Below are 13,789 nucleotides of genomic sequence, written 5' to 3'. Positions count from 1 at the left end.
CATGCAGTCAACTGATATTTCAGCTAACCAGATTTCCACTGTAGCAGCTGCTAAACCTTCTCACATTTTATCTATTGCTCTTCCTCACCCTGTAATGGAACGAACAGTTTCTGGTTCTCTGCTCTATACAGACATCTGTCTGTGGTATGGAAAAATGAAACAAATAGATCTTCACTGTGGAAGCTTTACCATGTCTACATGCATAATAATCCTGACCTTCTGTAAAGATGACCATCATCAATACACAATTACTAATCCGTTTACTTGGCTAAGAAAAGGAACAGCAGTTGAAACATCTCACTCAAAGCAAGCAGACTTAGCTATTTAACAGACTAACAAGAAACTTACAACAAGACTCAAACATTATTCGTATCGCACTGCACAGATTTTAGCAATTTATGTCAAAGAAATAAGCTACTCACTATATATTAGACGGATTCATTCAATGTTTGTATTTAAAATATCCTCTAATAATGGAAGAAAAATGTTTTTGTTATCATTCTAAGCTACTAAACTTACACACACTCACTTGCGCGCGCACACACACACACACAGAGTTAATGGAACCCACAGGCTACTGATGTGGCAGTTTATCAAATGTAGCTGTAATGAAAGATAAATATTACAGGCAATTCACACTTCATGAAAGGATAAAAGTGTCAGTGTGTAGGTACCGGTTTTACTGCAGGCCATAATCAGCAAGTAAACGAAAGTGCAAATGTCTAAGAAGTTTATAGCTTTCTATGAAGGCCTCGTCTTGTCAGGTATTGATTTAGGTTTTCAGAGGAGTTGGCCAGTGTTAAACAAAGTGAGTGTTTGTGAACTTAGAGGACGTGTTTTTCACTCTGCCAACAAAAGCTGCCTCAAGCTAAATGTAAAAATGCTCTCATTGCTTTAATATAAGGAAATGGAAGAAACTGTTCCTTACACAACTATTTTCTTCTTAAAGAGAGGGCAGTCCAGAGTGAATGTTTCATATTCTCCACCTTCTCCGCAAATGTGGACACCATATTTCTCAGAAACCTAACACAAAAGGAAAATTTAAATACACAGGTATTACAGTAAAGCACTCAAATACATTTTGCTGATAACTTCAGTGTGCACCTTCTAAAAGACCATTCATCAAAATAATAAAAAAAAGCTTCACATATCACACAAAAGATTCTTGATTTCCTGGTATCATGTATCACAATAATCTATGAATTACCACTGTGTTATATTTTAAGTAGAACTGTTACTGCACTATTCAGATAAACAGATCAAATCCTAATCATTCTTCCACAAGAGACTGGGAAGTTTGTGCAGGCACATGAATCTGGTTCTCTCCCTTTGGCATAGATAGTCCACTTCCATGAGAAGCTTGTACTGTAAATCAATACAAGATGTAGCACCTCACATAGCAGTGTATAGCAAATAAAATATTTGGCAACAGAGTTAACAATTGCTTTCATACTTTTGTAAAAAACTATCTTGTTCTCAAAAATTCTCATAAATTGAACTTTCCAAGTCAAATGTAAAAAGCAAAAGCAAAAAATGAAGAGGTAATAATGCGTTGTTTCCATTCCAAATCATACTAAATATGGTTTATAAGTTGATATATTTATAGATATTCCTGAAGCTCTGGGAATCACATTAAAACATAAATTATATAATTCAGTTTCAAATTTCAAATAAGAGACATGATTAACATCAGTGACTGTGGAGCATGAACCAAAGTTCATTTGTTTGAGTAAGAAGAACGCCATTGCTAAACAATTCATTGTAATTCTAGTTAAACAAAAGGCCTAATTCCTCTTCAAACTTTTTCTTTTTTTGAAAGAAAGAGTAAACAATCTGAGAAAACAATACCTTGGTAATACCCTATGTGACCTTGTGGTTAAGTGTTCTTGTGGTGGAAAATCTAAGTGTCCTTTGTAAGAAATATTAAATCATTTTTTTAATGTATTACTATGTTAGACATTATTCATTTTCCCTTTCATATTTTCTTAAAAAGAAAATGAACAGAAGAAAACCTTTAATCAAGTGCTCTTTATAAATTACACTTCTGTCACAAGAAAGAACTTCATCTGTCAACAACAGCAAAAAGATTTCTACAGGACAAATACATCAAGAATAATTAATGTTGATGCAATAAGAATGGACAATCTACAAAACAGTTAGTCAAAACCTTTTATTCTTCTTCTTGGAGCTTTTATAAAATAAATAAATAAATGAAGTCCCTAAATAAAACCATAATATAAAATGAAGGAGAGAAACCTGAACAAGATCATTCTAACAGTAACCTTTTCCACTGTGAAAAGAAGTCAATTTTAAAATTGGTAGTTCTACTTGCAAATATTAGTACCTGTAATAATCATAGGCAATTAACACCAAATACTCAAGAAGCAAAAGACGCTTTATTATGTTTGTGGTGGGAAATCCATTTTTTCAATGCTACTGGCTTTAAGTTCACGCTTGTCAGCAATTCCACTGGGTGCTAAAGAGAGTTTTTCAATTCCCACTAATGTCAATAGGAATTGAGGACATTCAGCAGCTCTTAGTCATAGAACAGACATTTAATATGCATTTCACAAGTGAGTGGTATTTTAAAGATGTTATCAATGACAACAGAAATTTGTATTTTAATTGTTTAGAATATTAACATTTTATCAAAGACTAATATATTTTGTTTTGCAAGCTGTGAGTTATATTCATAATGATACAACATAGACTCTAATCTAAATTTTGTGATTGCTAGGACTGGTCTCAAATGAGCCAGAAAATTAAAAATTACACAACTAAAAATGCAAGTCCAGCTCAAAATCCCTAAGAAATATATGAAGAAATTAACTTCTAGGCTATTCATCTTAACTCAAATACACAATCAGACAAAGTATGTATAAAAGAAGAGTACAAACATTACCAAAAGAATGGCCCCTTCTAACTTTGGCTACAACAGATAAGGAGAAAAGATAACTTTCTGACTGAAGTTGAGTAATATAAGATAGAATATCTGACTTCCAGTGCTTTCTGCCCAAGCATAGACATTTTTCCTAAGTCAGAAATTCTACATAGCTATAGAAATGATCTTTACATCCAAAATTACTCATCAACTTATAAGGCAAGCACACAAATGACTAAAAAAAAATTTGTTCTATTAATAGGGACAGAAGTACAGACAAATATTACCATAATATACATTCAGTATTCTATTAATAAATCCCAAGCAGAGGGTGAACAGCCTCAGAGATTTGGCAGGTTACCAAAACCTCTTCAGTGTAAAAATTGAGGGCTTCTGGTATGCAAGAAATAGTCATACAAGAGAGCAATTTAGTAATTTAGCAATTACGTAGCAACCATTCCTCAATAATTAAGGTCTTATAATTTAGAAAAAAAATGAGGAACGTTCCTTGCCACTGTCCTGAACCAATACTCATGATAAAAAGCATGGATAGCAGATCATCATTGTACTTAAGAACTCAACCTCCAGTATGTAATGAGAAAAATAATGCTTCACTTTTTTTCCCACTCAATACAATCAGAAGATGGAAAATTTAGGCAGCAATTTATTTCTCCCCAAAGTTAACTAATCCCACAAATGAAATCAGAGATTTTTTTTTCCCTCTTTTCATAAATACTGACACTGATCAGAACAATAAATTTTGCTTCTCCTCCTTCCTTTAAATTGTAAACACCTTGCTCTCATATTCTGTCTACCAGGATTTCTGCTGCTGAAGACTTCATTGGGTTGCAAAATAATTTTTCAGATTGGAAACCTCTGCAGTTTATAGTTACTGATTTGTTTTTATCACTCCTTAAAGCCAACTAAGCATTCAGAAAAGGCAATTTATTTGTACTTTGACTTTCATAGCATGCACATGCAGAGGAAACTGCTACATGCAGAGGCATCAGTTGTGCAGTCTCCCTGACAATGACCCAATAAGCAGTTACAAATATTCAGCCAATGAGCTCTATACTTTTCTTCCCAAAGCTCTCCCTCATTCCACTAGGAGTTGGCAGTGAGCGAAAACTATATACTAAGACAGAAAAGTGAAGGATAAATAGTAATGATTATTTTTTTTTCCTGAAAAAACAAGTGACGCACCATGCAGTTTCTCACCATTTGTTGACTGCTGACCTGCCAGTACCCAAGCAGCAGCTGCCCCCTCAACTCCCCGCAGCTTTATTGTTCACCATGATGCCATAAGGTATGGCACATTCCTTTGGCCAGTTTGAGCCATGTGTCCTAGTTCTGTACTCTCCCAGCTACTTCTACTCCCCTTGCAGGCAAGGCAGGTGAGGTTCAGCTTGGGTATTAGGAAAAGGTACTTCATCAGAGGGTGCTCAGGTACTGAAAAAGGCATCCCAGGGCAGTGGGTGAGGCATCAAACTGCCAGAGTTAAAGGAACATTTGGACAACACACTCAGACATAGGGTCTGGATTTTGGGCAGTCCTGTGTGAAGCCAGGAGTTGGACTTGGTGATCCTTGTGGACCCCTTCCAACTTGGGAAATTCCATAATACTATGAGTCTTTGGCTCTTTACAGCACCTGCTCAGCAATTACTAAAACATCACTGTTATCAAATTTGTCTTTCTCCTGAAGTAAAAATATGGCCTTATACGAAACACTATGAATAAAATCAACTCTGTCTCAGTTGAAATCAGGACAGGGTTGTTAATTTGCTTGAGGACAACAAAAGAGTAAGCTCACTTTTTCACAGACAACATGCAAAAACACACTTTCAGGACAATTATTCTCAGATTGTACATAGCTCAATGTTTGATACTTCAAACTCAAAGAAGATGTACAAAATCTGGTCTTCTTATTCTTAGCTATACACCTTTTCTTTAAGTAAATGTACGAGCACCATCTGTAAGCATTTCCATGCTGTGATGACTACATATCTCTATGGACAGAATTTAGTATATGCTCGGGAATAAATTTCTTACTCAAATTTGAAAGGCCCTACTGTATGCATTCTGAGTACGTAAAATATGATACAAAACGTTCAGATAGTGATAGTAAGAGAGATATTTTGTATCATGTATGATCATGTCACATCCATTACCTGCTGTTAATTTTTCTGACTTTCTACAGTATCACATTCAAATTACAATTTTGCCTATGAGTATTTTTACAGCGATACAGTAATACCTCCAAAAGATAAGGCTCCATCTGATCCAATGTTTTTCCAAGATGCTTATCTGGATCTAAACCTGAAAAAAAAAAAAAGTTTTAAAATACGTTTTATGAAGTAATGTTATGACTTTTTTTTATGTAGCATGACTACAGCAGAAATTAGTCCCACTGTATCTAAAATAAGTTCTATCTTAAAGAAAATTTACTTTGTCAGAATTCTTTCATCCCTTTTGGGCAACATGTTTTCATGCATATGATGAACAAGGCCAATTATTTTTGTACTGCATGCCAACTAGATAAGCTGTTGTTTTCCTTCCCTAGAAATTTCAGTAACCAGTAAAGTAAACACACGGGTTCACAGAAATAGATAATCTACACAAAAATTACCTTTTCAACTCAGAATTTCAGTTGGAAGCCAAGAAGTTTCCTTTCTATGCATGTTAAAATACAAGTTTTTGTAGTTTCTGCAGGGGATATGTTAAATTATTGGAAAAGACAAACTTTTCCTTAAAAAAAAAAAAAAAAACAAACCCTTCTCATACATGTCTCACAGAAAAGGCAAGAATTAGAAACGATGGAGTTATAAAAAGAGTTCAGATTTACAGAATACCTTAAATCCTTTACCTTCTTATGCATCATAAAATATTCTGTAAGATGTCTATGTATTGATTTACTTTTTCTAGACAAAAAAGTAAGCTTTATTAGCATTTGATAGCTCCAATACCTTGCCTCTCTGCATTCCTTTCTTGGTTTTTTGCCTTTATGAGTTTTGCCAGTTTAGGGCTGCTACACGGTCACTTCTCAGGAATAATACAGATAATTGGCAGTAACCAGTGCTGGGATAAAAAAAAAAAAAAAAAAACACCCAGGAAAAACTGTTTCAAGAGCTGACATACTCATCAGTGAGTAACAAAATTAATATCCTAGTTAGATTTGAGAGTAAGAGGTCAAAAGTTCTCAACATTCAAAGTAAGAAAGAAAAACAGAATGATGACTTCTAAAAGTGAAGGTACAATGGAAAGGTTTCAGTGATCACATTTCCCAGTACTCATTACAATACTTGTCTACTTCTTCCTAGTGTACTACTTTATATAATAATGGCATCATCAAAGAGCTGCCACCAGAATGTCTCAATTTAGAAACAATTTCTAAAGCATGTTTCTTGCAAAGCACTTCAGCTCACTGATAATAAAAGTTGTTATATAAATGTATCATTTACTATTATATAAAGTCTTAGCTGAGTTCAAATACCTGATATGCTTTTTAATTTTTACAATGATGCTCTTGATATATTTAAATTTCAGTGAAACTAAATTAACAAGATAGAGTGAATGAGATTTCAAAACATAAAAGTTTTTAAATATTTCATTAAAGTGCATTAAAAATTCCCTTACTATCTGAGGAAACACTTTACAAACTGCTTAATAATTAAAATGAAAGAGGACAGTTTTTCCACCCCTGTTCTTGTCTTGGTAGTGATTTACTGATCTTTATTAACAGAATGAAAATGTTCATTGCTACACAGAAGATAATGATCGTTTATGCTTGTGAAAATCAATTCAAGATATCTTCCTTTCAATACACTTACTTTGCTCAGAGAAGCTTTTTTTTTTTTTTTTTTAATACATTTCAAAATCAGCATTTTCCACACTGTATAATCAGGCCAATAGTGCGTATTTCTAGCAGGTTATATTTGTTAATCTGCCATATAGCGGATAACGAAGCAAAAAGGCAAATAAAGGAAATGTTCATTAAAAACTACCTTCATTCTAGAAATGTAAACTATTTCTATGTATACATTCGTACACACATTATCAGATGAGGCTATATGCACTGATGAACCCCAAATTGGGTTTTGGTTTGCCCCTAAGATTTGGGATGAATACTTTTTAATGATTTAGAAGATCAACAGCATACAGTCTTCATTTTGAAAAATATCTTATATCATCTTCTTTTAACAGGTATAAGTTTGCTTCCCCACTATTTTTAAACTTGCAATGATTTAGCTGGAGAACATTTTCTCCACTATGGACAGACCAAATTTACTCCTCATCTTAAATGATCATGAAGCACATGCAGATACCAAGACCACTTAATTAAATGTATAACATATGCATTTGTGGTATACGTTATGGTAAAAGCTGATCTGGCCTACAGTAAATAATTGCAATGACTGTGTTGATGTCTTCCAACAAACACCAGCTTAGCATCATGTCCTTGAATTTAATGGAATAGGTGTGAGTACCATCTTATAATACTCATTGCACAATACCAGATTAACATTCCCCATTAATATCACTACTTTTCTGAGATAGTCAGTCACTCTCATTAATAAAACTATTTGTTTAAATTTAAACTAAATTCTCATTACAAACAAGCCAGAAAGGAAAATGGTTAAATCTGGACATACTAATATATTATTTCTCCAACTGTCTCTCTTTGATTTTCTCCACTGTTTTGCTCCCACTTAATATATCATAACAAGTAAAAATAAACTATCATACAAATATCATACAAAATACAAATTAATTGGCTGTGTACAGTTAGTAAACTCTTCAATAATTATTATCCTTACCTACATGAAAATCTACCTATAGAAGTGCAACGAAACCTTCTATTTCTAAATAGTATTCTACTTTCTGGATGGCTTGTCTTTCTTTTGGAAATTATCTTTTCCTTTAGTTTTTACTCAGTTTGCATTGTGAGAAAATAATCTGCTAAAGACATAAAGAGCCAACATAATCAGCAGTTCAGAGAATCAGTAATCCCAATTCAGATTGCAAATAATGGTGTACACATACAGATGAAGACATACGCCTATTGCTAAAGTAAAATAAAGTATATTACCATACTTACAAACCATATTTAACAAGCATTGGTCACTCTGAAGGTAATGCCTCCCATTCATTTCCATGGAAACTTGTACCAAGTTTCCAACAGGTACCAAGAGCACAAGAATAGTATTTGATAGAGCAAATTCTCAGTTACAAAACACTATTTTTCAACATAATCACCACCACTAACTGCATTTTTTCCAGAGATGAAAAAAGCCTGCATGCCACACCCCTAAAAATCTGCAGAAGTGATCCACTGCTGTGGTCACCACTGCAGAAACTCACCACCCAACACCTCACCGTGTTCACATCCACCGTTTGGTCTCCATAAACATTCAGCAAGTATTGATGAATGTAAATGGGTGCCATATGTCCCACAGGGAGGAATTCAGTGATACATCTTTGCTCCAGACACACTTCATCACACGTCATTTTATCACTGTCCCTTCGCTGCCATATTTAGTGTGGCAAATATATATATATATATACATATACATATATATATATACATATATATATATATATATATATATATATATATATATAGCGCAGAATATTGGTGGGAAGTTCCAACCTCTACTGACATACTACCAATAACTGCCTCTGACACTGAAGGCCATCATAATTAAATAGGAGGTAATACTTTTGGAGCAGCCTTTGTAAATTTATTCTTCTATTTTGTATGTTTTGTAATTTTTTTTTTTTAAATGAAGGAGTAGATTAAGACACTTAAAACAACTCCGACTATAAAGGAAAACAATGTACTGCAAATTCTTAGTATATTCAATTCAACCATATCCTCCAGACTTCTCCATAAAACTAGCCAGGAAGAAAGCTGGATGGATGGATAAACCAACAACAAGGTCTGGATCTGGATGACTGTTGTAAAATGAATAAATTAATTAGGAAGAGAACTGTAATTTGCAGCATTGACATCTATTTTACTTAACTTGCATGTATCAATGGGAAGCAATTACAATTCAATTAAAATATTCACTTTTATTACTTTACTGGCTGACCTTGAAGTTAATGCCTGTTTTATTTAATTGCATCATCTATGAATAAATGTTAACCCTAGAATGTTATGCCCCATTATTTTCAATGCATTTTTAACTCCCCAACTGAATTACATCAGTCAATTTATTATGCCCTGTCAAGAACACAAGTGAGGCTTTATTTCTCTGAGATAGATCAGTACCTGACAACATAAACACCTTGCAAGATTTTCTATTTTTAGCAGTACCCAGTAAAACAAGTTGTGCTTTCACCTCAACTTTTGTTTTAATATAAAATCAGTTCATGATAGTACAAATTGTATAATCACGTCAAAGTAACGTTTACTCCATCTGCAATTACTAACAAATCCACCAACAGGAACAGAATTCTTGCACATATCAACAATGTTTGCAGAACTCCTGTGCACAGTCACAAGACAAACGTTGTAGAGAACTGTAGCAAAGTAAGCACCAGGGCAGAAATTCAGGGCTTTGTTTGGTAGTGAAAAAGATCTATCAAAAAACATTGATGTTAAGCATTAGTGTTAAGTTACTTCCAAATTAGCATAGTGAAGGGGAACTACCTGGAATCACTTGCGTTTTTCACAGAGACTATAGGACAATTGTTGAAGGTAAACTCCTATACCTAATTTTTTTTTCTTTAAATAATCATCATTGATTTTTCTGAAACAGGACTAAGTACTTCTATTCTATTGGGATGATTTACTTGTTAAGGGAATAATACAGGTAGAGAATCTGGAGACATAACTGCTCCTCAAGGTCAGTGGTAAAGTTAGAAGTTAACCCCAAAGGCTGGTTGTAGAACATGCTCCCGGTACAGTTTATTTAGGAAAACAGTTCATCTTATTCCTCAGAAGTTCATTAAATATTTTCTAAACTAGGTTAGTCCGATGTCATCAAATTTTAAAATTCGAGAGTTAAAAAGCCTGTAAAACTCTTCAGACCAGCAATGTTAATTTTATCTGTAATCTCTTGTGATTTCATAACAAAGTTATTTGTATTCTAGTTACATCCAGGATTCAAAGCAACTTAGCTCTACTATTTCAGAAATAGAAATCTCAGTAATTCTTTCAAGAAATTTTGTCAACAGTGGAATATTTTCACACATACTTTTAAAAGTCTAAAATGCTCATAGTTTAAGAAGATACTGTGGAAGAAGTTTTTAAAAACAGGATAAACTGCTGTTTTCAATTCCATTTTTCTTTTCTGATCTTTCAAAATGAGACATTACACAGCAAATGGTTCAGCTCATTGGAAACACTGCCCCAGCCAACTTCTCAGGAATCTCAATGAACTTCAGAGACATTACAAACAGGGTTCGTACTTCTACTAATGCATGGCTTTCTTCATACAGATCTGTTTTCAGAGTTTTTAAACTTTGGCATACTGAAATGTTTTGAGTAGAATTACTTTAGAGCTGGTACCTACAACATTTTTTTTTTTATTATTCTATTTCATTAAAAGAGCTCAGCCATCACAGTTTGGATTTTTTTTAAAAAAAGTTCCTCTTTCCCTAATAAAAGATTTTGAAATTTCTGTGCTTTGAACTTTTGTAGTGCTTTTAAGCTTAGAAGAAAGGAATTAAAAATTGATTCTGTGGCATGAACAAGTGCTTAAATTTGTTTCACTGTCATTAAAGTCATCCCATGCAGACAATTTATAAAATGTTTAAGATGCACAGCTCCCAGATAAATCAACAGGGACTTCTGGAAGAGCAAACTGGTAGACTGCCTGCAGAAGGGCAAAAGCTAGAACAGAAATCAATTTAGACGGGAACTCAGAGACCTGGAAGCAAAGTATCATTGGCTCTAACTACACACACCTGCATTTAAGAGTTTGAGCTTAAGCTTTGTTTCAGCACCAAAATCTGTGTAATGATTGTGCATTCAGAATTTAAATCTTACCAAACATTTAAAAGCAGTAACTAATATCTGGTTGTTAACAAAACACCACCTCTCCCTCTTGCTTTTCATTCTTTTGAACATTTTTTTTTGCCAACTTTTGCCAACTTTTGACATTTTTTCCTGAACTCATTCTCCTCCTCCACTTTTCAGCTCAAAGCTCCCTATTGTCTCGTCTCCTTTATTAGAATACTTACTTCCTTTTCTGTTTTACTTTAAATGTCAAATATCCCATCCTTAACTCATTTCTGTCTTTTCACTTCTTTTTTCATGATACTATCTCCCCAAATTGCAAAATAATCTTTCCACACTTGAGCTGTCTCTGACATCTCCTTAAGAATGCACTACACTTCATTACAGACAACTCCCAATCACGTTTTTCTGTTTTCAGGCACATTCACTTTCCCAGTTTTCCTTCTAACTCTTGTTAACTGTAACCACTGAAAATATTAACATTCTTTCCAGTCATCCACATCTTTAATCTATAATGTTCAAGAGATAGTTGAGAAGGAATCATTTATCTCTAACACACTTCTAGATCTGCTCAAGCAACTGTCACAATCTCATCTCTTCTTTTTCCATAACATACTATTTTCAACCACTTCTTTCTAACCACGTATTCAAATCTCTTTCTGAAACCTCATCTTAAACTAGTAAAAAAGTCTCAATCATTCATAAGCAGACACAAGGGTGAATGACATTACAAATGCAAGGATTATTTTCTTCCTTGATTTTTCTAAGCTTTAGGCTACACTTTGTTCAAAATCTTAACTTAAATTTGTCAATTCTTAGTTCTTTTTTTTCCTCACTTATCTATTTTGCATCCTATTTTTTCTTGAATTCCAAGACAATTTTGATCAATTTCTGGTCTTGTATCCAACATCCTGATTTTCCATTTTGATTTTTTTTTTTTCCATGGGGATCTTTTGCTTCAAGAAAAAACAAAAAATTGAAAGCAATAGAAGTGTTGTAGGCGTAGCGAGGGAAACGAGGTGTGACGCGTGCAGGTTCCCTATGCCACCTGTGTGTGCCAAGTGTAGCTTCGTGATTGGAGGAAACACTTGTATTTAAACACGTAGCATATAGCAATAAACGCCATTTTGCCTCACTTACTTCTGGGGTCTGCGTGAGCATCTGGCCCCGACCTGGTAAAGGGTCGGTTTTGCCCAGCAGTAAGCCCTACACGTGGACAGAGGACGAACACTGGACGAGCGAACGGAGACCACATGCAACAAGAAGGACCTGAGCTAAAATGCCTCCTGTAGTATTGGACTTGTTCCCAAGCCCTTTCATAAAATATCTGGTGGACAAAAAGGTGCAGCACATTTTATTGTCAATAATACGAATGATGTACCTAAACAAAGTAGTGAACAAATGTACTAGGCAATTTGCCTAAGGCAAAAATGTCAATACACTTACACTCTAAAGGTCCAGATAGGAAGATTTGTTTGAAAATTCAACAATAGTATGTAGTAGATTAGGAGAGGGGGGGGAAAGAGGAATACGAATATCTTCTTTAAGTGCATACTAGGCATAAATTTGATGCACTTTATATATGAAGACAAGAGACAGAGTAATAAAAATGCATTAAAAGTTATCACACATTTATATAAGATAATCCCTGAACAAAGTTTAAATTATTATTTTTCTAATAAAAGTTTAAGCCTCCTTTTTAGAACACATTATTGTTAACAGACTTCACAATCATTAAAATATTGCAGTATTTGCGAAAGTGTTATTTGCCATTCCACTTCTAGTTATGATAAACAGAAGTCTTTTTCATACTAATAAAAAAATATAATATCAAGAGAAGAAGGTTGTAAAAACCATCACAGCCCTGATTACAGCTCCATTACAGCTCTGATGCATGGTATCTGACAAGGAAAAAAAAAATTCAAAGGAAAAAACACCTTTAAATAAGCTCAACATTTAGTTAATCAGCAATGAATAACAAACAAATCCGTACAATACAGTATGCAATAAAACTGGGATCTTATTTTGATTTCTTAACAAAAGTCTTCCTTTTATTGTTTTTGAACTGTTTGAGAATATTCTGAAAATATTTAGAGAAATCCAGAATGTTCCCCTGTGAAGATGATATAACAAATTCTTTCCACTTCCCGTGTTTGAAATTACTCAGTACTAAGAGGTAGAGACATTTTCACATTTTCAAGAAAAGTGTTCCTTTCCTTTGCACAAATGATGTATTCAGACAACACTCATACAGACACCAATTTTACATCAGGATATGATCTGATATTCCAGCCAGCCTGGATTTCTGGTAAGCTTTCTATGGAAAGATATATTTTTATCCCCCTCTGCCCCCCCGCCACACACACAAACAGCAAGTTCACCACATATACAAAAAGAGTAGTAGAACTCGTCCAACTGCAATGACTGCATTCTGCAGTCACACAATCACAGTCACAGGGGCAGAAGCAAGAACTTGTGGTCTGGAACAGTCTAACAGAAGGAGAAAAAAAGTTCAACCTTTAGCAGCTAAAGGTTAGATCAGTTTATTTGGAGCACTAAAATTAAACCCGTAGGAGCTTAAACAGAATCTGCATGGAGTTCTTTTTCTACTACTCTATATGTAAATCTTACCTCCACTAAAATGAACAGCAGTCTATCAATTTCAGGGAGTCAAGATTTTACTTCTGTACACTAGTAACATGCAAATATATATATAAAAAAAAAACAATGCAGGTGGTTTATTTTAAACAATGGAGTAATACTACAGGCACTTCTCTGATTTCATTATACTAAGAATTAACATTCTATCTTTTTCAGTGAGAAGTTAATATAAAAAAAACAACAATTCACCAACCATATGCATCCTAAAATATCAGCTTTTCAAAGAAAGCAAACATCAAGATCTTCTTGCAGCAGCGGAGACTGGACTTAAATACATGTACTTT

The 13,789-nt window shown here is 34.0% G+C and overlaps 1 protein-coding gene across 15 annotated transcripts in view; it reads right to left on the bottom strand.

Moving 5' to 3' along the window:
- DPH6 (diphthamine biosynthesis 6) overlaps window positions 1–13,789 on the bottom strand; it is a 293,683-nt gene that overhangs the window by 122,453 nt on the left and 157,441 nt on the right. For all 15 annotated transcript variants that reach the window (XM_046941744.1, XM_046941743.1, XM_046941742.1 and 12 more), the window contains 2 exons: window positions 5,136–5,197; window positions 929–1,023 (listed from right to left, as the gene is read on the bottom strand). In XM_046941744.1, the coding sequence (XP_046797700.1) occupies window positions 929–1,023; window positions 5,136–5,197 (157 nt within the window). The remainder of the gene's footprint in view (window positions 1–928; window positions 1,024–5,135; window positions 5,198–13,789) is intronic.

This window comes from Gallus gallus, chromosome 5 (assembly GCF_016699485.2).
Source record: "Gallus gallus isolate bGalGal1 chromosome 5, bGalGal1.mat.broiler.GRCg7b, whole genome shotgun sequence".
Lineage (NCBI taxonomy): Eukaryota > Metazoa > Chordata > Aves > Galliformes > Phasianidae > Gallus > Gallus gallus.
The sequence above is the reverse complement of the archived record's forward strand: the minus strand, read 5'-3'. Positions and strand labels throughout refer to the sequence as shown.